Raw genomic sequence first — 27210 nt, forward strand, 5'->3', positions numbered from 1 at the left:
GCGTCTGCCAAATGAAGAAATGTAAATGTGATGTAAATCATTTGCAGAAAAAGATGCGAACACTTACAGAACGCAGGCAGGAACTAGAAGCGGCAGAGCGACGCGATGTCATTCATTTCAAGCTAGCGCACAAAATAAACGGATATCTATCAAAAATCAGCTTAAAATAAAACCTGCTTTCAATTGTTTACATGCATAGTAATAAACCGGCTACGCAGAAAAGCGCGTTTACATGGACGTTTGAGACTTGCCGGGTTTCTCGCGTGCCGTGACGTCTGTTTAGTAATTAAAAATGCAGCGGGAAAACGGTCAGAAGCTGTATTTTTATATCTCTTCTCATGTGCGCAGTACCTGCATGTGCAACAATAGTTCTTCATTTTGACGTTTCTACATCAACTCCATGATTCGAGAGCGGACTTTTATACGTTATTTTACTATAACATCCGTTTGGGACTTTTACTACTGCGCTGTCAGACATGCGCACGTAAACAAAACTGAGAGAAAACCGGCTAAGGCGTTTACAGCTCGGAATCGGAGTAATGGCAAAAAACGACCTCTGCCGAGCGGGTTTTGCTTAAGCCGTTTATGACTTTTCCCCGATAAAAGAAAACCGCTTTACGCGTTTACATGACCTTACATATATCAGCTTATTAAGAATAATCGGAGTAAGACTGTGCATGTAAACGAACTCACTGACCGTTGGCGACAGAAAGTGGGCGTGTCCAACGACGAAAGTTGAGAATTGTTCAACTTTATGCAAATGATGAGCGCCTTTCACTGCCTCCGATATTTTCGTCCGTCATAAAAAAATTCTGACTTTTTCGCATCAGTAGCAAGCATTTTGAGAGGCGTTTTGACAATTCAGAGATATCGTACGAACGAGCGCCAAATACGAAAAAACGCATGCGAAACTTTCGGACTGTGTGTGCAAAAACCTTTACGGTTTATTCTAGTGGTGTATTTTGTCCCGTATGTTCCGTTCGCATTTGTGATGCTTGGTTAACCACACCTTCAAATTTGAACTTCTACGTTTGCACACGATCGGCCAGAAAATGCTGTATGAAGCTATTATTACAAATTGTCTTTTTGTTTGCTTTACAGCATGCGGATGGTATGTTCCCACGTAAAAAATAGCAAAATAATGATCCCATCCAAATGTCCTCAGGGTGCTGCATTGAAATCATAGTTTGTTGTTATGGCGACCGTAAGGATTGTGTGATATTTACACAAGCGTGTGTGTATTTGTTGTGTGTGGGATTGAAACTCATTAAGATCCGTGTGAGAATAATCTTGAATTTGACACAAACTGAATTGCGCAGCTGTTGCATCTGTACACACAGATCAGGTCCTGCGTGTGTGTGTGTGTGTGTGTGTGTGTGTGTGTGTGCGTGTGTGCGCACGTGTGTGTGTGTGATGTGCGTTTCTTTTATTGGGCCGTGTGTGTCGGGTCTCTCTCTCTCTCTCTGAAGGGCGTCTGGGGTTATACAGGTCAGACTGTGTGTAGTCGGTTATATTTGAGCAGACTTGTAATAAAACCCTCCCTGTAGAATCGCAGGTCTCTGTTTAAAGCGGATCTGGGGTCAGTTTCTTCCCTGTGCTTACACGGATGGTAATCGTGGTGGCAGGTCTGGGATCAGAACTCTTAGACGGTTTCTGTGGCCGTCAGGTCTCATCTGTATGCCCGGGGGTAAGACTCAAAACCTCTCTGGCGACCCTGTGGGTGGGCTGCCCGTGACGGCCGTCTCATCCAGCGTTAAACTATAAACAGCAAATAAAATCCTGTTCTGTCATAACAACGCGAGAGAGGAAAGAGTTTAAATAACAGGGATCTTATCATGAACAACAGGATGCTGGAGGAGGAGATGTGTGCCTGTAGAACTGAAGAATTGATATCTTCCACATGTTTTGTTCGATTTTTTGGTGGATGACTTTGTAAAATTGCCGTGTCGAAAAACATTCTGCTGAAATCTGCAGATTTCTGTCAAGCAGCTCAGAAAATGTGGTGACTTAATCGAGGTTGTTTACATGTAATCCCATAAGAAAAAAATGTGACCCTGGACCACGAACGATTTTAGAAATAGCCAAAAATACAATGTTTGGGTCAAAATGATCGATTTTTCTTTTATGCCCAAAATCGTTCGAATATTAAATAAAGCCCATGTTATTTTGTCAATTTTCTACAGTAAATATATAAAAACTTTATTTTTGCGAGTAATATGCTATACTAAGGACTCTCAGATTCCAGATTTTCAACACTGCAAAAAATGACTTTCTTGCAAAAAATCTGCCAATGGGGTAAGAAAAATAATCATGAATTAAGGTTTACATTTTTCTTAGTCAGTAAATTCAAGATTATTTTTCTTACCCCATTGGCAGATTTTCTTTTGCTTGTTTTAAGCACAAATTCACTGAAATTTCATATTTTTTGTCCAAAAACAAGACTTATTTTCTTAGGTCATTTTGCTCATCAAGAAAATGCATCTCGATTCAAGAAGTTTTTGACATTTGTACTGGGAAAACAAGACAAAAATACAAAGTAAGAAAGTCATTTTTTGCAGTGAAGCCAAATATTGTCCTATCCTAACAAACCACATCAATGGAAATCTTATTTATTCAGCCTTCATATTATTTAAAAATCTGAATCTGAAAGAAAAATTGACCCTTAATACTGGTTTTGTTGTCCAGGGTCACAAATATCTCAATTATTTCTCCTGGACATCAATGAGATTAAATGGAGAACAAATGGATACTTTTGCATCTCTGATATTTCTTCTGAGAAAAAGAGTCAGAAATCTCACAAATGTCTTTAGAGTTTCAGAAGAGATGTCAACAGTGTCTCTAACTGAGCTCGGATTTGTTAAGTCTGCACTCAAAAGTCAATATTATTGAAGATCTCAATATGAACTCAAACATTTCTCATCGGATTATTTTACCTTTGCAATCTACAGGAAAGCAGTTGTCAAGTCGTGTGCTTCCTCGTGAGCGTTGACTGTTTGTTTATGTTGTTTTGTTGGTCAGATATCTTGGCTTTGGTGACATGTGCTTTGTGTGTTTGTTAGGAGATTATGGTCACAGACGATGCCACGGTGGTTTCTGACAGAGGGCATTGTGGGAAAGGAACTTCTGTGTTATTTTTAAGGAGGGTTTGAAAAATATCTTGGTTTCAAGTGGGCTTCCAAGATAGGTCGTATTTTTAGTAAACTGTTGCCTCTTTTTCTCCATCTCTCTTTGAAACATAAGATTGTAGGTTACTTCACATGCTTGTGAAGTACCGTGAGTTAGTGTCAAAGTCAGAGATTATACTCTTTGGGATTTTTTCTCTCTGAGGTTTCACAAGTGTATGTGTCGGTCTCTGGTCTTCATTAAGGATATGTTGGGTTGAATGATGACGTTGAGTGACAGCGCCCACAGACTGTTTCTATTAGCTCTCACTTCCCCTCGCTGAGCTCACGTGTTCTCTCTTCTGATTGGCTGTATTTTTGGGCTAATAAGGTCATCTGATGGTCACTGATTGTCTGAACTGATCTTGACATTGAGTCAAGATCAGACGGTGGTTTTGACTGATTTCGAACCGCAGTTCATTCAGATTATGAAAGTGTCAAACACTATTAAGATTTCAATTGGAGACGTTTTAACGCTACCCTAGTGTAACGTCTATAGACGGTTTCAAAGCAACAACATAAACAAACGTTACTGACGCCATTAACTTCTGGTACACATTCACTAACAATAGAGTGCCTGTAGATTATTTCTAATAACAAGCAAAAGAAACCGAACCGTTCCTTGGCTAAACTTGTCTCTCCGTTATTTTGAATTAAGACTGCGATACCAAGCTCAACCACTAGATGTCAATGTACCATACGGCTTCTTTAAATGCGACCAAACTACAGGACCCATTCAACAAATTGTTTATTTTATATTTTATAAAATGAACATGCAACAAAATTCAACAAATCGTTTATTTAATACAATTATTATACAATAAAATAATAAGATAAGTTAATATTAACATAAATTAAATTAAATATAATTAGTAGGGATGAGCATTTAACACGTTAATTATAATAAATTTTTTGCACCCTCAGATTCCAGATTTTCAAATAGTTATATCATATAACAAACCGAACATCAATGGAAAGCTTATTTATTCCGCTTTCGGATTATTTAAAGATCTCAATTTCGAAAAATTAACCCTTAATACTGGTTTTGTTGTCCAGGGTCACACATATTTCAATTATTTATGCTATTTCTAAATATCTAATTTATCTTGAATTACCATTTCTTTGGGGAAAAGGAAAATATTTCTTAAGAATGTTAGTATCTAAACGGTTTTGGTCTTTAATTATAATAAACTAAATTATGGCCGTTTTAGCTTCTGAACATCTGAAGCTACTTTCGTATCGTCTATTATGGCTTTAAATGATATGATGGTCAAATGTGACGTGTGATTAAATTGCGATTAATTAGATAAATTAAACGCAACATCATATAATTAATTAATTAATTATTTTTATTTTATTAATTAATTAATAAAAAAATTGAATCGCTTCACAGCCCTAATAAATAGTTTTATTATTAGACACTAGCCAACACAGACTGGAAGTTAACTGCACGCGTTCATTGAAACCGTCTATATGAGGTTTGCTTTTAACTACTTGTAGACAATTTCATTGGTAACAACATAAAACCTACATTATGTGGCCCAAACTTAACTTCCGGTAGATTTCCACAAAGAATCAATAACTTAAAACGATCATACAGAAGTGCATGTGAAAACCCAGCTAAAGTCATTTTTTGTGATTTACTGTTTTCATTTTCATTCTTCATAATGTAAAGAACATTCTATGAAAGTATAATCTTGATATCTTGAATATTAACTAACTGAATAAAAACATGTCAGTGTTTAGGAAGCCAACTTTCTGTATTTTTGTGCAAAATAACAAAACGTAGTGTCGATAAAATCATGAATTTCAGTTTAAATAAAAATGTAAGAACTGTGTACTGAAATCTATGATGTTATTCATAATGTGATGTATCTGAAATCATGATCTATTTTAGGTTACATTTGAACCTGTTATACTTTTCTCTCTATAGGACAAGAAGCTGCGTATCTTTGACCCGAGGGCTCAGCCATCAGCGGTTCAGGTTTGTGAAAAGCTCTTATCTTTACCAGCTTCCTGTGCTGGACGCATCATTTCCTCTTAACCTTTGACCTGCTGTCACCTTCTTACTGAAGCAATATGAATAGTTTCATTCATATTTGTTTCTATTTCATTCGTTTCGTAATTTAATGTTGCAATATGTAACTTGTGTTGGTTCAAAATGAACAAAAATCACTTGTAATAAGGATTCTAGTTGGAGCTGTCGGGTTTGATTTTGTGTGAAATGTCATTTGATTTGAACACCTGTAATGTACATAAAGCTGCAATTTTATGTTTCAAACAGAGGTGGCGATAGAGAGACAAAAGTAGCAAATTCCTGCTTAAACTACAAAAACAGATCTTTTCCATTTGCTTTCTGTGAATGTTAATATATTACATATAGATGGGAGTTGTTTCTCATGAGCTGGTCACCATGGAAACCCACTGAACCCTGGGAAACGGTACAGTATGATGTCCGTGTGACCCTGACCGTTTGATCCGTGACACCGTGATGGTGCGATCGAGACTGTGGTGTCAGAAACGAATCAATCCTACCGACCTGAGCAGGAACGAGGAAGTTCGGGACGAGTCTGACCAAACATTCCCACAGTCCTCTCTGAGGTGAGGTGTGACCTCACCCGAGCCTTCACCGACAGCGAGAGGCTTTTTATTTGAAGTGTCTTCTGAAGGTACATAAAGCTGAGGCCGAATCCGATGGATTATCTATTACCCATACTGCTCTCTGAGCAAACAACCGGTAGTTTGGAAGGTTTACAGAAAGGATTAACATCTCCGAACGTGTTAGATCGGACATCTGAGGCCCTGCTGTGATCTAAACACACACACACTCTTGTGTGATCCGTGTCACTTTGTTGTTAGAGCGTCAGATTATTGGATTTTGGCCAGGTTTCTTCTGTCAGTGTGTGCATGAGAGTTAATGTTTTTCTCTCATCCGTGAAACTGAGAACGTTCAATACGACACGCGCTTTGTGCCTTTCTCTGTCTTCATTTGCATCTTTTCTCATTTTATCTTTCGCTTTATCAGCATTTCAAGTTTTTTTTTAATCAGGCACGATGCTTTCCAATAAATATAAGTAGGGTTGTCTCTATAGACATCTTACAGCGGGTTAATAAAGATTAAACAGAGATTTCATAATATGGCCTGTTGAGGTCTAGGTGTTCGTACAGACCAGTTGATTCATTTGATTCTTTGGACTGACTCGTTCGTAAATCAAGTCACTTGAATTTTAAGCAATACAACAGCAATATTTCTACATGCATTTAGGAAAAGTTCAACTCGACAAGTATTTTTTAACGTGATAACCTTTTATCACAGTTTTCATGTGTCTTGTCCAGTGTTGGGCAAGTTACTCTGAAAAAGTAATTAATTACTAGTTACTAATTACATATTCAATAGTGTAATTAGATTACTGTACACATGACTCTTTCCAAAAAGTATTTATTACTAATCTCTATCTATTATTCTCTATTATTACTAATTATTCTCTATTATTTCTCTATTTCTCTATTATTACTAATCTTTCTATATCCTACATCAACCTTGATTAGTTAAGTGATTCAAGGATAGACGTGAAAAGGCTCTTTTAATTCATTCAAATAAATAATATACGTAAAACTACATAAAGTACTCTTATTAACTGACCAAAGTATTACAAATGTGAGAATTATACATTAAAACACGGATTTTAAAGTTTAGTTTAATTACATCAGAAGTAACTGTAATGAAATTACAGAAAAAAGAAGAGTAATCCCTTACTTTACTTTTTCAAGGGAAAAGTAATTAAAGTACAGTAACTAATTACTTAGTAAGCATTACTTAGTACTTAGTTACACCCAACACTGTCAGACTTTTCACATTGCTGTTGGATGACTTTGTCACTCCTGAGGTTTGATTGTGTTGAAATTCAACAGACACTGGACTGGAATGACCACAATACATCTAGAAAACATAATTACATCAAAATTGGGAATGATCTCTTATTTTTTCCGCGGCTGTATACGTTCCCTGAAAATTTTGAAATCTGGCTTAGCAAATGAGAGATGTTTTTATAGACAGTCACGTGAAACACAGCCTGAGCCCGTAACGCTGTGCTTTCATGCGCCGGCCGATGACAAGTGAGCGACCGCGTGGTTTGCTTGCTTTATTTCGATGGATTGTGTGATATAGACAGGTGGGGTAAAAATAGAGGCTAATTGTAGTCCGGGGTATTTACATGAAGAAGCGAGACTGTGTAATTTACTCTTTTGGAAGGTTTGAGTCTGATCTGTAATCAGTGTGTGGACGTTCAGACGCACGGCTGTATTTTAGGTAGCCGGCATGACTGCGTCTATGTGTGTGCTGGGAGAATGTGTGGTTTGAATGAAGATTTTCTGCTTTGTCTTGATTTTTATATGGTGAATGCACGTGCAAGGGCCTTTGTGATTTAGTATGTCCTTTAAACCCCGTATTTCTATGTAACATGTTAGTAAAATTTGTCCTAAATTAATTTGTATTTATTTATTTGTTTGTTTTACCATTGTAAAACATGGTAAGGGGTGTTCTGAGGCATGACATACTGTTAAATGCCTATAGATCTCTTAACTCTTACTGCTTTATAATATTGCTGCTTACACCTTTTTTTAGTTGAGTAATTTATTATATGCTTTAAAGTCCCAGTGAAATTAAAAATTACAATTCTTATTTTCTCATGAAGTATTGCAGCGTTTATAGTAAATAGCTTATCAATGTGGGTCATTTTCTTTTTAAAATTCATATACCCTCATAATCTTCAGTTAAAATCTGAAAATGCACTTCCGCCGTGTAAATGACGTAAATTAGACGGCTTGGGCGGAGCATCCGTTAACTCCTCCCCTTAAACTGTCAGTCTGCTGCCAGTTTCATTTCAGAATGCAACAGCTGTTTCCTATCACATCCAATCAATTCGCAGTGAAAAATGCAAGCCACGCCCACTTATTTTCTCCTTTGAAATTCCTTTTCACTCGGAAGTGTGTCAGAATACGGAAGTTAAAACGATCGCATCTTCCGGTTCACGGGGACTTTAACAAAAAGCTGCAATTTTTCTTATTAAATTTTTGTCACATTTTTCATAATATTGCACATTTTTAAGTAGATTTTAGCAGGAGAGACATAAAAAACAGTACAGACATAAGGAAGAGAAATTATATGAAATGGGCAAAAGATAAAATACAGAAAATACAAATATATCAAAGATTCTTGAAACGCATGCTGTAATGTAAAATTTGACAGAATTTGGCTGTTTTTTTGCAGATTTTTCAAGGATAGTGTCCAAAAAACTAATTTTATGGAATTTTCCTGTTTTTTTCTTCGTATTTTTCGTGTATTTTTTAATTATAAGAAAGAGTCAGAAAAAGTTAAATTTACCACCAAAAACCCTGGTGTAATTTTACAGCAAAATAATATTTTTGGCACCCTAGCTGCTGGAAAATTTCTGCTTTTTTACAGGATTTTTTCTAGAAACGAATCGCTACAATTTAATGGTAATTGACATGTATGAAACATTCCTTTAATTCGTGGACCTTTGAGGGGTAACAGGGTTTATTGGGCATGGCTTACCCATCATGCTTAGCTTCCACGTGCTGCGGTCACCATTCTGCCCGCTGATTTTTGGTGTGTGGTTTAAATCGATTAGTAAAAGTCGAGCTCATTTTCAGCAGAGGTTGTTAGTTTAATGGGCAGAGGGTGTCAAGGTTGGGCGGGACACAAGCTTTCAGAAAAACGTGTGTATTTTGTGTGTATCGTTCTGTGTTTCAAATTACAGAGCTGAAAATACTCCTCATAGTTTTAGGCCGCGCTGGCCTCAGAGATGGAGCGATGCGGTCCCTGGCAGCATGAAAGACAGGAAAGAGAATATTTTCTGGACGTAGGGGCCAGATTTCTCGATTTCGTCTTTAGCTTCTGCTGCTTTTCGTGAAATCAGAGAGGCTTTGGATAGGGTTCAAGAGGAGGAAAGATGGGGCCGGTTTGAACACAAAACATTCAGAGCAGACTGAGCGGCTGCAAGGGTTTGTGGGATGCGCAGATTCATAGACGCTTTGTTGGGTATACTGTACATTTGTATCATTAAGGCTATTCAAAATTTGGATTTATCAGTTGAATGAAAACCAATAGACCATCATTAAAGACGGATAGATAATGGAAAGAACTTTAATTGGGGATATTAGATTTGACTCTGGTCGTGGATTTTGGACATCTGCTTTGGACGTATTAAAGGAGCAGTTCACCAAAAAATGAAAAATGAAAATTCTTTCATCGCACAAAAGAAGATTTTTAAGAACGTTGGTAACTTGGACCCCATTGATTTACATTGTATGGACGCGAAGCCACGGAGCCATTTCTCAAAATATCTTTTTTTGTGTTCCACAGAAGAAAGTCACATACAGGTTTTGAACCACATGAGGGTGAATGAATGATGACAAAATTACAATTTTTGGGTGAACTTTAAAAGTTCAACTAGTGACAATATTGTCTTCATCACAACGTTTTTGTCTGAAATAAATAAGTTAGACAAGGCTGGACACTTGCAGCTGGTGTTGTGGTTTATCGTGAATCTGTCTGTTTCTGTAAGAAAAAACCCAGTGTTTACAGTTATGGAACGTGTAATACAAACACTACGTTTAATAGTGTCAACATTTACAAACAAGGTTTATTGTTGTACTCCAGGAAAATTTGACCGTATTGCGCAAATGTGCTGTGATTTATGTGAATGCTGATGTTTGCTAGAAGTTTATCAACTGAAATGTATTTACCCAAGGCCTGAACTGTTTGTTTCTCTATAGACAAGGAGTTATCAACCTTATTGACTCCAAGCCCCCCCCCAATATTCAAAGGCCCCCCTCCCGCTCACAAAAACTCAACATTTCTACTCATTAAAATATTTCAGAGCTGGATATTCAGTGTTTATTAATTATAAAAATGGACAAGTGATAATAAATATTTTGGTTTTAGTTGTTTTAAAATGTATTTCAATGCTCATTTTGTCTAATATTAAAGTATTAGTCATTTTCAGGCCCCCTTAGAAGTCAACTGGGGCCCCCTTGTGGTCCACGCCCCCCTTTTGAGGACCACTGCTTTAGACCCCCGCTGCAGGCTTGGCTGCAGAATCACACGCCCGTCATCACACAGTTTAGATCAATGCAGGTGATGCATGAAGCGCAGACATCTGACTGTAAACACGGGTAAAGTCTGCCATTGTTACAGTAACAGTGATACCCAGGACCACTTTTCATAAGCCTCTGATCATATGCGACCACCAGGTAGATATGTGATTATAAGCAGATAATCCATTTACCATTTGGTTGTGCCGTCCACATGGGTGTCTCTCTCGTACTGTAGCTGAGCACAGCCGCGTCAATATTGATTTTGGATAAAAGGAGCATTTTTCCCATCAGGTCTTTTGAAATAGCTCCCTTGTTACTTATAAGTAAATAATAAAAGAATGTGCGAAAGAAAATGAAGAAAATGGAAATTCGGTTACGGAGTTAAACGTGACCTGCCTCTGAACCGTCACATCTGAGCGTGAACCTTCATCTCTTGTGTTTTGGCATGTGTTATGGTGTTGTAATGCATACAGAAATCAGATCACAGATCTTTATGTGTTAGCCTTATATGGATAACAGCCAATAATACCCACGTGTTTTTCATTCGGCCGATTTATTTCCAGTAATTATTTTCTCTGAAGACCATGAAGTGACTTCTGTGCTTGAATATCTGATACAGAGCATCTTTTCTGTTATTTTCACCCGTCTCTCCAGTTTTCATTTTCTGCAAATACATGCAAATAGAAACAATATTTTTTTATTTGAGATTTGGGAGAAATAATGTTAGTAGTTCACAGAACGAAAGAAAAACGATCATTTTACCTAAACACATAAATTCAGAAAAACTGAAAATTATTTTGAAAAGGTCTCTTAATTTTTAACCATAATCTTATATTTTAAACAGTTAAATATCAGTTTTTCAGATCACATAAATATTACAAAAATAAAACATTTTAACATTTTTCAAAAAGCACATTTATAAATATTTATTTTGTAATTTTATCAGTACATTTATAAAAATATAAATAACCCCATCTGCATGTGTTAGAAATGTATTTTTACTGAAAACTTTGTTTTTTTTAGTTGTTTTAATCTATTAGTTTGGCTCGGTTTATTTCTCGTATGTGTTATTTAGTTTCTATTTGTGGTTGCTTTATTAAGCTAAATAGCAAAAGAACTAGGCTTGAAATATTCAATGTTTTGCCTAATTATATGTATAATATCTGTCTAGTACAGACTGAATCAATTTATGGTGTTTAAATGCACACAGATGTCAGGTCTTCGGCCAGCTGGCGGTGTCTCGGCTCTGCACGTGTGCAGATGTGATTTTTTTATGCTGAGGTCTCATTAGCAAATCCGTCGGCCAGCTATGCTCTTTCTTCTAGCTAATTTGCTAAGCACACGCACGTGTCCGACACCTGGAGCCAAGATGGCTGCCTGTTCCCCCGAATTCAGAAGGATTGAGATCTCATCCCATGAAGTTTATGGAAGCACCGCATCCTTAGAGCTGTCAATCATCCGTTGGGACCAGGAGATGACACTCTCGGAAGAAAGAGACCAGATCAAGAGATGCGGTTGCCGTGGTGACAGAATCCATTTTCCAACCCTCTCATCTCAAAGCCTGATCTCGGTGTACCATTGATGAACCAGAACGTGATGATCCTATGGAATAATAAAGAGCTGGTGTAAGATTTCTTCACCGGTTTCACAAGTAACCCCCCAGTGAATGTTTCAAAGCACAAGACATCAAACAAACAGCGTCCGAATCGTTCGGGACCCCAGTTTGTGTGGAGTCGCCCCACCGCACACGCCCGACTTCTGTCACTCATTACCGGAGTAAATTAGAAAAGCCGGCAGTATATCTATCACTTCAGGAGAGGGAGAGAGAGAGAGAGAGAGAGAGAGAGAGAGATCACAGACCCCTGTGAGGAGGAGGCGGTTTTGCGTGATCTTTGTGCCCTTGTGTCATTAAACTAATGATGGTTTATTTCGCTGCGTTCAGACTGTCGGCACAGATTAGGGTTGATGTTGACATGCTCGTGTGACAAGACTGCCTCAATGCCTCATTCAACACTCAAATACACCCGAAACAACATCTACACAAGTGAGCAACGCAGTCATGAGGGACTGATGCCTTTCAAATGGTGTCCTATTTATTCACCCTCACGTCACTTCAAACCTCCGAGTTTCTTTCTTCTGCACAAAACAAAAGAAGACATTTTGAAGAACGTTGATAAGCCAACAACACTGAACCCCATTGACTTCCGTGGTAGGAACACAAAACCACTGCGACATTTCTCAAAATATCTTCTTTTGTGTTCCACAGATACATTTTGAACTATATGAGAGTGAAAGGGTCTCTTATATAGTATAAGATCTACAATCCAAACCTGCAGATTTGAACTTTGGACGACACCAAAACCAAAATCACCCTCTCAGATCAAGCCATGCCAAGCTTCAAACTACTGGATACGTCATTTGGAGACTTTGACTTTGGCCTTGACATAATTTATTCCGCACAAGCTTCCTGCAGTTTGGAAACCCCCCCCAATACCAGCATCAACAGTTAGACAAAGGAAAGTTTGTGTCGTCTCAACATTTGCATGCATGTTTCCTCTTCATAATGTTATCCAGGTTGTTTGTGGGCTTGCAGGTCATCTTGCGTCGCTTGTGCACACGTCTTCTTCACCTGACACAACACACGTTCGATATTTTACTATTACTGCAGGTTAAACCATTATCCTCTCAATGTTTTTCCACTCAGTTTTTAATGTGTAATGTACCAGATTTTCCATCCGGTGGCTCTGAAACCATCTGCATGGGAAATTCGAACCCGTCCCAATCGGGCTTAGCCTCATTCGTCACCTTACCCATCACAGAACCGCTTTGGATTTCCACCCCGACGCTATAAAATACTGACTGATGTAGATACGCCACGGTAATGCACGAGAATGTGAGGTGGCGGCCAGACGTTAGCTCGCCGTGATGAGTTTAGATGGCAGTGAGAGAGTGAAGACGGTCGTCCTGAGGAGAGATGCTCAATCCGGCCGGTTCAGTATTCACTACCATTCAAAAGTTAAAAACCCATATTCTCGATTCATAATTTTCCTGCTTTAGAATAAACTCACATCATAAATGTAACTTTAAGAATCGTATTGTGAAAAGAAATCCTTCATTTGCAAAAAAGTTCAAAAAATGTTTTTAAAAATGTTTACAAATCTTGTTTTTATTGTGCATTCCAAGTAATATCAATCGAACTGCATTTGGGTTGTTTTGATTAAGTTATAATAATTACAAAAGCGTATATAGCTAACTTGCACAATAAAACGCAACAAAAACACGACAACACAATAATGAACATTTTTAAAAACAGTAATTTAAAAAATAATAGTAGGATTTTATAGTTTTTACTTTACTATAAAGAATTTGGAAAAAAATAACCAAATAACTCAATCGACAAATTATTTATTGTTTTTACCGTTAACCTCTAATATTTATACTATTCAAAAGGATATTTGCATTAATTCTAGGTGATTGTTTACAAGAAGAGTAAAACAAGACGTCAATATCTGAACCCTGAAAAGTTTAAAAGACATAAACACCGCCATAGAGTCGATGACTTTCTGCGTGTTGCTTTGTTCTGATAGAAGTGATTGTTGAGAGAAAGATGGACCGAGACATGACTGTGTGTGTTTGTGTGTAAGCATTTTAATCTGGCTCATCATTTATGCATCTATGGCACATCTGTGAGTCTCTGGCGATGAACTTTAAAGACTTTTCAATGTGGCTGTGAGGAAATTAAAACCAGTGAAGCAGAATGCAGAAGACATTGAAATGCAGGGAGCGCAGGCTGCCGAGGACACGACCCCTCCGTAACTCCTCCCACCTGGAACCGGATTCCCTCTAATTGCATCTCCACATTTCTGTGTCGAGCCACTTTGTTTAGAAACACTGAAGACCAGATTAAAGATTGTTTTTCTGTATTTCACTGTTCTACGAGTCGTTAAAGTCGATATGCAATGAACAATTCTCGTTAAATCAATGTTCTTATTAAATGTTCAGTTTTATTCTGTAAAGTTTTTTGGGGGGTATGTTGTTTGATGTTCACTGGGCTGATGTGGTTCAGTAGTTGGTCCGTGTGCTTGGAAACATCAGGCCGTGATGCACACGAGTTTGAGTTTTTTTGTAGTTTAAATGCATTGTTTTGATGTTTTTTCTTTATTTAGGTAAACGTGTTGTTTACATGCACTGAAAAAAAGCCTTACTTCAGTTCAAAATCTGCCTTTAATTGTAAGTTATATGAATGTGACTTTACAAGTCACTTGAACTTAAAAAATCGAGTTGCATTTTTACAAGTATATAAGTAAAATATCAAGTTAATTTTCACTTTATTTCAGTTTAATATACGTTCAAGTGACTTAAAATGCCAATTTGAGCCAATTTAAGGCAGCTTTTGACCAACATTTTTTGAGTTAATATAGGTGAAATTTTCGTTCCGCTTACATCAGTAGCATTCATCGGTATACCAAAAAACTATCTCACAATTTGATTTAAACCATGTGTTATGTTATGCAGATCTTAACAAACATACAGTATGAGCCAAATGGTGAGTAAGGCATCTGCGGGGACTGAGGCCAATTAGCGTCGTGGTGAAATAATGAGAGACTTTCTTCCCACTTCTGTGCTGCGTTGGATTTTACACTCATCCGTTTTGTTTTTACTCTACAATTAAAATCGTTTAAGAGCTCTCGCTGAATATCCCTCTTCTTCTGCACCACAAACTGCAGTTTGCGCAACCCGACCCGAGACCCAAAAAAACGCTCTTGGCTCTTCACGCGTGTCAGGACGTGATGTGTTGTTTAAATCCAGACCAGATATCGATTTGTTCTGTCAGTTTTACCCTTTGCTTCTCCCTAAGTGGCTGCGAGTGATTAATTCAAGAGCGTTGTGTTTCTTCTTACTCCTGTTAATGTTGTTTTTAGACATGTATCGTCTTAACAGATGCTTGGCTTTTTCGATAACTAATGCCGTTTGCACCGTGGCGTTTTTAGCAGCCATCATTGGACTTGGTTTGAGTTACGTTATCCATCCATTTGCTGACTAACTTTAACATAAAACTATCTTTGCCTCCAATGTCGACGTGGACAACCTCGGGTTACTCGTGACGTACCCGCTTGTTTGACGTCGTGTTACACTATTTATGAAAATGCAGCGTCAGGCTGCATGTGAAACGAATCAAGATACCTGACTTTCCCACCGGTGTTGGTTATCAGAGAATGTTTAAGAATGAGTTCATATCATCCACATTATGGTTAATTTAACAGAAGCAAGCGCCTGATTTTGTTTATATATGGTGAGGTACAGGGAACTTTAGGAAGTTGTTTGGGAGATGAGTGCCAGGATCTGTAAGTTTACACCGCTGAGAAAGAAACTCCACGGGTCCAGCAGCAGGCGTCTGTTCAACCTCCATCTTTCTCTCTGTATTTTTAGCACCGTGTCTCTCACCTCTGACCCTCTGACCTTTTCCTCTCTGTTTATCCAGATAGACAAACAGGCAGACAGACAGATAAATGGACGAACGGACAGATAGACAGACAGACATGGACTGACAGACAGATAGACAGACATTTACATGTAGTCATTTAGCAGACGCTTTTATCCAAAGCGACGTACAAAGTAGGGGAAAAACAATAGAAGCAATTTGTGCAACAAAAGGACAACAATGCATAGGTGCAGCACAACTGGTCTCAGTCAGCCTATCACAGTATACGAAGCTAAAAATTTTTTATTTAGCAAAGGTCAGCTGATCATCAATTACCACGCCCAGGTTTCTGGCCGTTCTGGAAGGAGTAATGGTTGATGAACCTAGTTGGATGGAAAGGTCGTGCTGAGTTTTCTGGTCGGCCAGGATCACGAGCAGATCAGTTTTTGCAAGGTTCAGCTGCAAAAAAAGACAGATAGATAAAGATGAACAGACAGATAGACAGATAGATATAGATAGAAAGACAGACAGACAGACAGACAGACAGATATAGATAGACAGACAGATATAGATAGAAAGACAGACAGACAGACAGACAGATATAGATAGAAAGACAGACAGACAGACAGATATAGATAGATAGATAGACAGACAGATATAGATAGAAAGACAGACAGATATAGATAGACAGACAGACAGATATAGATAGACAGACAGATAAAGATAGACAGACAGACAGATATAGATAGAAAGACAGACAGATATAGATAGACAGACAGATATAGATAGATAGACAGACAGATATAGATAGGAAGACAGACAGATATAGATAGATGGACAGATAGACAGACAGGTAGATAGATAAAGATGAACAGATAGACAGACATACTGTACATACAGACAGATAGATATACGTAAATAGACAGATAGATATAGATGGACAGACAGACAGACAGACAGAGAGGCAGATAAAGACAGACAGATATAGATAGACAGACAGACATGCAGACAGACAGATAGATAAAGATGAACAGATAGACAGACATACTGTACATACAGACGGACAGACAGATAGATATAAATAGACAGACAGACAGACAGACAGATATAGACAGACAGACAGGCAGGCAGACAGACAGATATAGATAGATAGAAAGACAGACAGACAGACAGATATAGATAGATAGACAGACAGATATAGATAGAAAGACAGACAGATATAGATAGACAGACAGACAGACAGATATAGATAGACAGACAGATAAAGATAGACAGACAGACAGATATAGATAGAAAGACAGACAGACAGACAGATATAGATAGACAGACAGATATAGATAGGAAGACAGACAGATATAGATAGATGGACAGATAGACAGACAGGTAGATAGATAAAGATGAACAGATAGACAGACATACTGTACATACAGACAGATAGATATACGTAAATAGACAGATAGATATAGATGGACAGACAGACAGACAGACAGACAGGCAGATAAAGACAGACAGATAGATAAAGATGAACAGATAGACAGACATACTGTACATACAGACGGACAGACAGATAGATATAAATAGACAGACAGACAGACAGACAGATATAGACAGACAGACAGGCAGGCAGACAGACAGACAGGTTGACAGATAGATTCAATATATTTTAAGAAACACAGCGGGTGTATCATTACAGAAGTTGAGTCTCATTCACACAGGACTGAAGTGCTCTTTAAGTCTTTGGTCTCTGAACGCATGCACATTTTTCCTATTTTTGATTTTCCATCTGGTGATTTAAGGTCAATGGCAGTGATGGCAGGCTGTGACGTCTTTGTGGTGAGCGGTTAGGCAGTAATCAATCTTAAAGGAAGATTGGCGTTCAGAAATTGACCCCCGTGTCAGTCAAACGGCAGAGTCCTGTAATCCACACAAGATGATTTCTTTTAAAATGGCTCAGTAGTCGTCCCAAGGTGTGTCTATATGTGTCTCTGTATGTCTGTAGTGAGTGTGCTTATCCACTTAAAACTGCTCTGTGGTTTTTTTACGAATTCTTAGTGTAAAATATGACGTTTTTCCATTTTGAATGAACTCGACATTCAGTCTTTGAAATGGTTTTGTTATCTAAGCATTTTTTGCAGTGAATGATGCAAAACTCTCTTGTGGTGAATGATGCAAAAAACAACATGCACTCTTAAAATGCTTGGTTATCTTCAACCCAGCATCGGGTCAAAATTAACCCATAAAATGATTTACCCAGCATAAGTTAAAGGCAGGGTAATCGATTTCTGGAAACTGTTGTTGTTATTTGAAATCGACAACAAAACGCACAACTACTCAACAGGAACACGCCCCTTCCTGCATTGCTCCGCCCTCAAACATGCTGTGCAATGCAGGCATGAAATGCTTAGCTTTATTATAACTTAAACCGCAAATAATAATGCAAATGAATAAAATAAGCGAAGACAGCGAACAGTTGAAAATAACCCAGTATTTGTTTGTGTAAGTCCAATGACTAGCAATGACAATAGTTTTGATATCTTTCTCTAAGGATTTTTGGTATTGCAAGTTTTTCATTTGTGAAATGAAAAAACAAACGACAGTAAAAATACAAACGACTCTCTACGAAAAGAGAAAGAATGTGTTTTTTTCCCCGTTTCCATTTTAATGTATAACGTTGTAATTTCGCTGAATGAAAAGTTTGGCGTCACGTTTGTTTAGGTGTCCTGTTGGTACGTGCACAAGCAAAGTTCTAAAATATTCTCACACAAAAACAAAAATGAAGAAAGACGAATGCATTTCACAAGCAAAGAAAATATTCCTGCCATCACAGTCGGCTTTATAAATAGATGGTTTAGTGATGCTCGAGGGACCCGTCTGCACATTTTGTATTTATATTTACAGTGAGTGTGCATGAAAATATGAGCGTCTGGTTTCTGTCATATTAATTCTGCCGACTGACATAAATCACCAGAATAATATATTTTCATAATGCACGTTTTCATCTGCAGTCGATCCATTTTAATGTGTAAATTCACTTGTTTGGCCCTTCTGTGTGTCTGGCTGCCTAGTGGAATTGGCTGCTGGTTTCACTGGGATAATGGTTATCCCAAATGTTTTCCAGTGTTTCATATATTTTTATTCTTTCAATCCCACTAATGCATTTTTTCATATAGAATTCATTAAAAAAAGTTAAAAAAATGTTTGAATCGATGGTAGGATAGAGAAAATATTGTTCATAATCTTTAGAAGTGATTCTTGGACAGTAGCGATATTAATCACGATTCAATAAACTAGATACTAAAAAAGTGATCTTTCTTAAAGATAAAATAAAGGTTGATGACACAAGTGGATTGTTTCACAGCTGTGAGCTGTCGTTTCTCATGTTCTCATGTTTGCCCCTGTCGTCTTTTTGACGGTTTAGCTTAGATTCAGAGCCGAGCTCGGGAGGAGAACCGGCAGCTGTTTGGAGAGGCGACGGACAGCGGGGAGATGGTTTTAATCAGGATGGAAAGAGAAGCAGCAGGCTTTGAAGGAAATGAAAGAATTAAATGGCTGCTTTGCGTTCTGTTCGTTCCCCTTCAAGTCTTTTAGCTTTGTTCCGTTGGCACGGTTTCATTTCGCTGAAGGTTTACAGAGGCACAGATCGGCATGACTTAAAATGGAGCTTAGAAGCGGGTTTATCCTAATTAAAGTATAAACGAAGAAGGGTAAAAGAAAATCCACTGGGACGGTTTGAGGAAAACATCTAGAAAGACTGATTAGAGGTACAACAGTGCAAATGGTTTTGGAGCAAGTTTATGAGAGAATACAGGACAGGTTGAAAGGGAGTCACGCACCAGAGACAGAAGTCTGAATATCTGAATGCCTCCAGCTTGAATCAGTGCAGGACAGGAAACAGATTTCCTTTAATCAGGATGTAGATCAGGTTCATTACTGCTGTTCTGCCATTTAACCCATTTAATAGAAAAGACTTGCATTACAGACAGAACAACAATCTACTGACCCCTAACAAACAACTGTTTTACAGTCTCAAAATTAAAAAACGATTTTTGGTAGGGTTATAAATTAAACTGTAGTTGTTCCAACCCAAAATGCTGGCGTGTTTTAACCCATTGTTTGGTGACGTATAACCATTTTCAACTTTTGAGCTTGTCCCTTTTTCTGGGTTGAAAAAAAACAAGCATTTTTATAAGTGTTTTTTAGGAAATCAGGACGAAAAGTTTGCAAAGGAAAGCACTGCAAAAACAAAAATAATGTTTTGTCTTGTCATTTATCATAATTGACATGAGAATCGTGTTATCAGGATTTATGTGTAAAACAAGAAGAAAATCTGCCAGTAGGGTAAGAAAAATCATCTCGATTCAAAAAAGCGTATTTTCTTAATTATTTTTCACTGGATAATACTTATTGTCTTATGTTATGTGTTTAAATATTTGCACTGGAAAACAAGACGAAAAACATTTTTTGCAGGGGTTTTAAAGAACTCAGAATTCTGAACTTCATAACAAACTATTACTAATGTTTTTGTGATGTTTTTGCGATGTTATTGAGTTTTCTCTGAACCTATTTCTGTTAAGTTCAAATTATATATAAATATATATATATATATATATAAAGAAAAGCAGAATTCTGTCTTTACGGACCATTTATGCAATACCAAAAAACATTTGTCATCTCTTAAGACCCATATATATCCCAATTCATATAACAAACTCTTTTCAAAAAAACATTTTTTATTTTATAATAAAAAATCCTTTGTCTTGGTCCTTTGCTTAATTCTAATGTTTTACAAAGAATCTTTATTTTGGAAGTTAAAGGTCCAATGTGTAGTTTATGGGAGGATCTATTGTTAGAAATGCAATGTAACATACATAACTATGTCTTCAGAGGTGTATTACATAATGAAGCGTTATGTTTTTATAACCTTAGAATGAACTTATTTCTATCTACATACACTGCGGGTCCCCTTGCACGTTGTTTCTACGGTAGCCCTAAACGGACAAACTGCTCTACTGAGCGCGTTTCGTAAATATGAAAGTTGTGTCAAAGCCGAACTTCAGTTTACACTCCAAACTAAACCACACAAAATGCGTGTAACATTTTGAATAATATGTTTGATTGAAGGCAAAGATGTCAGTTGTCTTTGGGAAGGCAGAGCAGAAGAAAACCTGCAGATTGTGGATGCTTGAACGAGAGCTCCGGTAGCATCGACGACAGGCGTGAGATGCGACTGGAAAAGCAATAAAAGCCTGGAGATGGTTACATAGAGGGGAAAATATGAAGTCGCACTAAATTTTTGAGGCTTGCTCTTCACTGATCTCTCTGCCACAAGCGTATGAAGAGAATCGAGATTGCTCCCATATGTGCTGCTAGACACCTGATAGTCTCTCAGCGGGTGGATGGACGTTCTCTGTGAGCGACACATCTGCGCTCTCCGTCTGTTTCACCTCCACGCACAAAAGACGTCGAGCGAGGCTGCGGTCTCGGCCCTCCTTGTTTTTCTTGGGAGCAAACCCTCACATAAATCCCCTCTCCGGCAGAAGCCTGAGGTTTGGGTTCGTTCAGACGGTTAGGTGTTATTTTTATCGGCTCAGGTTCTCCTGGTTGTTTGTTCAAATGCCCTCCAAAGGTTTTCTCTTCCTCCGTGGTTGTGTGTCTTGTATTTGATCTGCGCGTTTGACGTGGCGGTTCCATAAGATCAAAGCTATGTGCTGCACTTTGTTCCCCGGCTAAAGAAAACACGCCGTGCTGTTTCGGGCTAATTTCTTTCACACGTGTGTGTGTTTTTTAAGGTTTCTTCAGTAGGTGTTGTGGATGAATTTTAGGAGATGAAGGTCACAGTGTGTCAAGGGGCTGTTTACATTTCAAGCATCAAAGTGGACATTTGAAGAAAACTCTTTCACCCCCATGGGTTTATTCGACAACAATAAAGCAACAATGCACGTTAGGTATGTACGGATGCATCTGGTTGACAAACACCAGTGTGTTTAGCTTTACTGACCTGCATTAGTAATCAATTCTTAAAGGAGCAATGTGGAGATGTTGGCGGCATCTAGTGGTGAGGTTGAGAAATGCAACCAAAGGCTCACTCCACCCAAGCACTACGACGGCTGACACAGGACAAACATGTCGCATTTTCGCTTCTTTGCCGGAGGAGATAACGTATTTATGAAATATTTACGAATCTGCACCGATTCATTGATGCCTGTGATCTCATTGAAGCAGTAACGTGCCACACGCGGACACATGCGCACACGCACGCTCCAGATGTGCAGCTTCATTTGCAGGCGCGTGAGCGGCAGCGGCGAGCGCAGGCCTCACACCCTTCAAATCAGCACGTGTTTATTTGGTAAAGAAAGCCAAACGGGATGATAAACAGTTCTGAGATCAGAGCTCCTTCCCTTCGTTTCCACAGCTGCAGAAACACTGAGCAGTGACATCATCACCAAAGACCTTCATCTGTTAAACATCTCTGCGCGTCCTTACGCTTTACGTTTATGAATGTTACAGATGAGTGGAAATATGTGCTTGTGTATTGTTTAGCCTGTCATGTTACATTTGTAATGAGATTTGATGATTGAAAATGAATAAACATTGGGGAAGGTAGCGATGCAATAAAATCGTGCATTTATGCATTTGGAAAATGCTTTTATTCAACGCGAACCCGCAACATTTGAGCTTTACGTATTGAGCAGGTATGAATGAGATAAAGATAAACACCTTCACACTTTATTTACATATACATATACACTTTATTAACAACTCTCGTTGTTTGCATTTCAGTCACGGACTCATTTGTCTCTGTGGGATTTTTTGGTTTTGTTTGGCTCAGAGACGGGATCCAGACGGTCGATGATGGACTTGGAGTTGCGGAGCGTGAGTCAGCTCGATATGCAATCCTCCAGCGACGGCTCGGAGTTTATTATTTTCCTGAATGTGGGAGTGTGAAAGTCCGTGCCAGTTTTCTTTCAGAACGGCTCTTGCCAGCGTTTGTGATGTGAGTGCGTTGATACAGGTTATTCAGAGGCGAGAGGACGGGAAAGAATAAGAGGAAAGGTTTGACGTTCAGAGAATATCCGACTGATGTGTGAGTTCTCGGAAAGCTTTTGACAAGTTGAAAAATTTTTTTTTTGCATTTTCTATTTTTATTTCTATTTTCACAGGCAGTCCCTTTACATAATCCGCAAAGTGTCCCATTGTTTCCATTACAAAGTTCGGTAATGCTTTTCCTAAACTGTTTCTACCCTGCGGTTAAAATCCTTTGGTCCTCGTCCAGCAAACATATTTCTCGCTGGATGAGAAGCAAAGACCTCCATACCTTCCAGATGAGGTCTGATAAAGCGTGATATGACCTCAGAGCTACATGCCCCCTGAGGGATATACAGTATATTCAGAGACGTCCTTACAGGAGAGGTTTTATGATCTGGGCGTGTGTAGAGATGACAGATACATCATCGCTGCTCGACTGTGAACTCCAGATCACATTCATATAGAGCAAGATGACTGAGATTTTTTAACGTCAGTTTAGTTTGTGCAGAAAGCGGTTTGTGAAATTCAATGTGTGTTGATGGATTGTGTCACGAGCGAAAAGCAAGAGCAAAACTTGTTTTGTGCATCATTTTGTTTTGCTGGTAAACGAGACAAAATATATCTTAAAAACATGGGGTCATGAGCACAACCGATCTGTTATCAGCTTTTTGTTTGGATGAATTCGTCTCGGAGGATCAGGAATAATTCCCGTGTGAAAACCGCGAGCTTGGAGATAAGATCACATTCAGCTGAAATCAATAACTGCACACTTCCACCTCCACACCAAACACTTCAGAGCTGTTCCCAGATCAGGCCCCGTCCGATCAATACTCGCGCTGCTGCTGAATCAATCGCTTCTTGTTTTCAACGTCAACAAAGTCATATCTGACTTCATCGTATTGTTTGTCCGTGTTAGTGATTTTGTTTTAATGGATTGTATTTAGAAAGATTTTCTTTCCAGTTAATATGTTGCAGTAATTTATGTACAGTAGGACTTCGATAAAGATTCCAGGTGAAAAGAATGGTTCACCTACATTTTTTTCAGCACCACCCTTACGTCTGTATGAGTTTCTTTAATCTGCAGAACACAAAAGAAGGTATTTTGAAGAAACCAATCAGCATCGACTTATACGAACACCAAACCACTGAGACATTTCTCAAAATATCTTCTTTTGTGTTCCGCAGAGTGAATAAATCGTGAATGTTTATTTTGAGGCGAACTGTCCCTTTAAATCGCAGTTAAGATTCATTTTCAGTATTTGGGATGTGCTGTATTTCCAACAGAAAATATTGTGTACATCTGTTTGTTAAAAAAGCAACCAAAGCAGAAATGCACTGTTGTTTACTTAAAAATAAAACAAACAATTGGTACAACTCAAAATTATTTTCTGAGGTAATTGACATCATGCTACAGTTGTATGTTTGTTACATGTCGTCCAAATGATACTTTCTTAAAACTTTCAGAAGTGTTTTCTTTTAATCAGATCTTTTGGGGTCTGTTACACAGTGTTGGGTAAGTTACTCTGAAAAAGTAATGAATTACTAGTTACTAATTACATATTCAATAGTGTAATTAGATTACTGTACAAATTACTCTCACCAAAAAGTATTTAGTTACTTATTACTAATTACTTTCTATATCCTATAACAACCTTGATTAGTTAAGTGATTCATTCAAATAAATAATATTAAACTACATAAAGAACTCTTATTTACTGACCAAAGTATTACAAATGTGAGAATTATACATTAAAGCACAGATTTTAAAGTTAGACTATGAATTTTGATGTCAATTCCACTATTACACACATATATTACACAAAGTATTTAGTTTAATTACATCAGAAGTAACTGTAATTAAATTACAGAAAAAAATAAAAGTAATCCCTTACATTACATTTTCAAGGGAAAAGTAACTAAATTACAGTAACTAATTACTTAGTAACTAGTTACACCCAACACTGCTGTTACATTAGTGGTTGTGTATGTTTGTGCTGAAAACTGCCCATATATGTACCGAGTAAACGCGGCCGGCCCTCCGTCAGTGCTGTCAGAGGCTTCCTGGTCTCTCTCTCTCTCTCCGCTGCGGTCGGCTGGTGTCACTCGGCCTCCTCTCTCACTGAATGGAGCTGTATTCATGCACCTGTTTGCCTGACACGATCCACTTTGGTTTCCAGAGTTTGTGACTGCAGAGTGACTTTAGTTCGCCTGCGCTCACCGTGGCTCTGTTTTGGGTGTGTTGTGACTGAGATTGTGCAGATGAGATGTTTGCTCTGGGTCCAGGCCGGTATGTGATGAATGAGCCGCTGTATGATTTACTATCTCTAATGTTTTTGTTTCTGGCAAACATTGATGTGCTCTGGGTCTCAGTTATTTTCCAGTGTCACATTCGGAAACATCGAGTATGACCGTGCTATTTTCCATTGCTTTAGAGATATAGAGAATGCTTCACATGTGAATTACTTTGATTTGTGTATGTATTTTGAAATACAGGAAAAATTACATCAGGTAATATATATCAATAATAATAATAATTTATTATTTTATTTTATTTATATTGTTTTTTATTTGATTAAAATTCATATTTTTTTATCGTGCATTCCAAGTAATATCAATCAAACTGCAGTTTGGTTGTTTTGATTAATTAATAATAACTAATAAAAATACAGCTAACTAATACGATAAAACATGATAACAATAAAAACATGTTTTTTGACTTCTGTCCATCATTCTGCTTTCCTCTGTCAACACCGAGCATTAACTCCCCTCTCTCTCCATCTGTAATGTGTTCATGTGATCAAACGAACCGCCGCATTCCGAGACCAAATGTTCTTTTTGATGATGACTTCTTTTACTGATATGTTTCGTGTCTGTTCACCTGCAGTGCGCTCAGGGCCTTCTGGGAAATAAAGACTCTCGCATCCTTTGGGTCAAAGATGACCACTTGCTCACCACTGGCTTTAACCAGGTACTTCTGATGTTAATCTTTTCAAATGGAAACAAATATGAGTTTGATATGCCTGGATGTAATCTGTGTGTGTCTGGATACAGGTACGTCAACAGGAAGTGAGGCTCTGGGACAGCAGGAAGTTGAGCTCGTCCCTCAGATCCGTGTCTCTGGCCACCTCCAACGCGTAAGTCAAAGCAGTGTCCTGTGCCTCAGATTTGACGGCTGTCGCTTGTCATGTTGAATGAACGTGTTTTGAGAAAATAAACCTCTTTTCGGATCTTTTCTTGGACACGAGTAGCTTCTGTGTCGTGTCAGGGCTATTCTTTGAGAACTGCAGACTCTGGTTCTGGTGGCAGGGGTCCAGTCCGGGCAGGCGGCGGGCAGCCAAGCTTTTTACTGCAGTAAGAGATCCAGTGCGCTTCACTGACAGCCCTGTTTACAGAAGGAGCCCAGCCGGACCCGATGGATGGAAAATGAAACGCTGTTGTGGCAGCACCGTTGCGTTTCCTCTCTAGTGGACGGCGGGCTGCGGTCCGGGGACCCGCTCAGCCGTAGAGGTGTGCAGGGAGCGAACGGAGAGGTGCTCGTGTTAAGGGTTATTCTTTCGTTCCTGGTATGTTTTGTTTGCTTGACGTTCAGTAGTTTATAAAGTAAGGTCTTAAACCCACACGACGGGTTTGCCCTGATTTCCTGCGGTGAGCCGGATAACTGCCCCTCTGTGTGACGGCAAAATCCCCCTCATAATGAGTAACCCGCACATACTGTGTGCCATTGTAGCAGGCGGTTGATTCTGGAATCCTTGAATATTTCATCCTCACATCGCTCCAAACACATACAGTATAACTTTCTTTCTTCTGCAGAACTCAAAAGAAGATATTTTTTAAAACGTTGATAACCAAACGACACTGAACTTCTTTGACTTCCATTGTGTGAATACAAACATATTGACGTTTCTCGAAATATCTTCTTTTGTGTTTCACAGAAGAAAGAGTTTTGTACCACAAGAGGGTGAATAAATGATTGAAGCATCACTTATATTTAAATGGCTTTAATGGTTATAATGGGATTGTATTGGTTTTAATGGAAACTGGTTCTGTTGGTGGGATGATAACGAACGGATGGGAAGCAGCAAGACATCAAGTCCTCTTGGAATAATAAAGACATTGCAGAAATTAATTTTGTAATGGTACATAATAGTATTTTTAAAGGTAAACCATTCATCTAACAGCTTGAATCAATTTTTTCTGTCTGATTATATCAGAGTATATTATATTATATCAACACTATTCCCCTTTTTCCTGTTTTTTTCTGTGACTATCGGAGCTCTTTTTCTCGGTTTAATTGCCCTGTTGCTGGCCAGGACAAACAGGAATGAAATTAAGGGGAAAATGCGATGATCACTTCCCGTCACTGGCATTAAAATGGTCTCTCGTCGTTGTCTGGAATCTAAAAACGTGTACAGATAATGCTTATAATGTGCGCTCTGCTTCTCAGATCTTAATCATGATCTCTGGCACGACTCGCGGGACAAA

At 38.3% G+C, this 27210-nt stretch overlaps 1 protein-coding gene across 1 annotated transcript in view; it reads left to right on the forward strand.

Moving 5' to 3' along the window:
• The window catches only part of coro7 (coronin 7), a 110486-nt gene that overhangs the window by 12304 nt on the left and 70972 nt on the right, over positions 1–27210 (forward strand). Inside the window, exons 7-9 of the mRNA XM_057344971.1 lie at positions 5095–5145; positions 25613–25696; positions 25780–25862. Coding sequence (XP_057200954.1) covers positions 5095–5145; positions 25613–25696; positions 25780–25862 — 218 coding nt within the window. The remainder of the gene's footprint in view (positions 1–5094; positions 5146–25612; positions 25697–25779; positions 25863–27210) is intronic.

The sequence above is a fragment of the Triplophysa rosa genome, linkage group LG11, assembly GCF_024868665.1.
Source record: "Triplophysa rosa linkage group LG11, Trosa_1v2, whole genome shotgun sequence".
Classification (NCBI taxonomy): Eukaryota; Metazoa; Chordata; class Actinopteri; order Cypriniformes; family Nemacheilidae; genus Triplophysa; species Triplophysa rosa.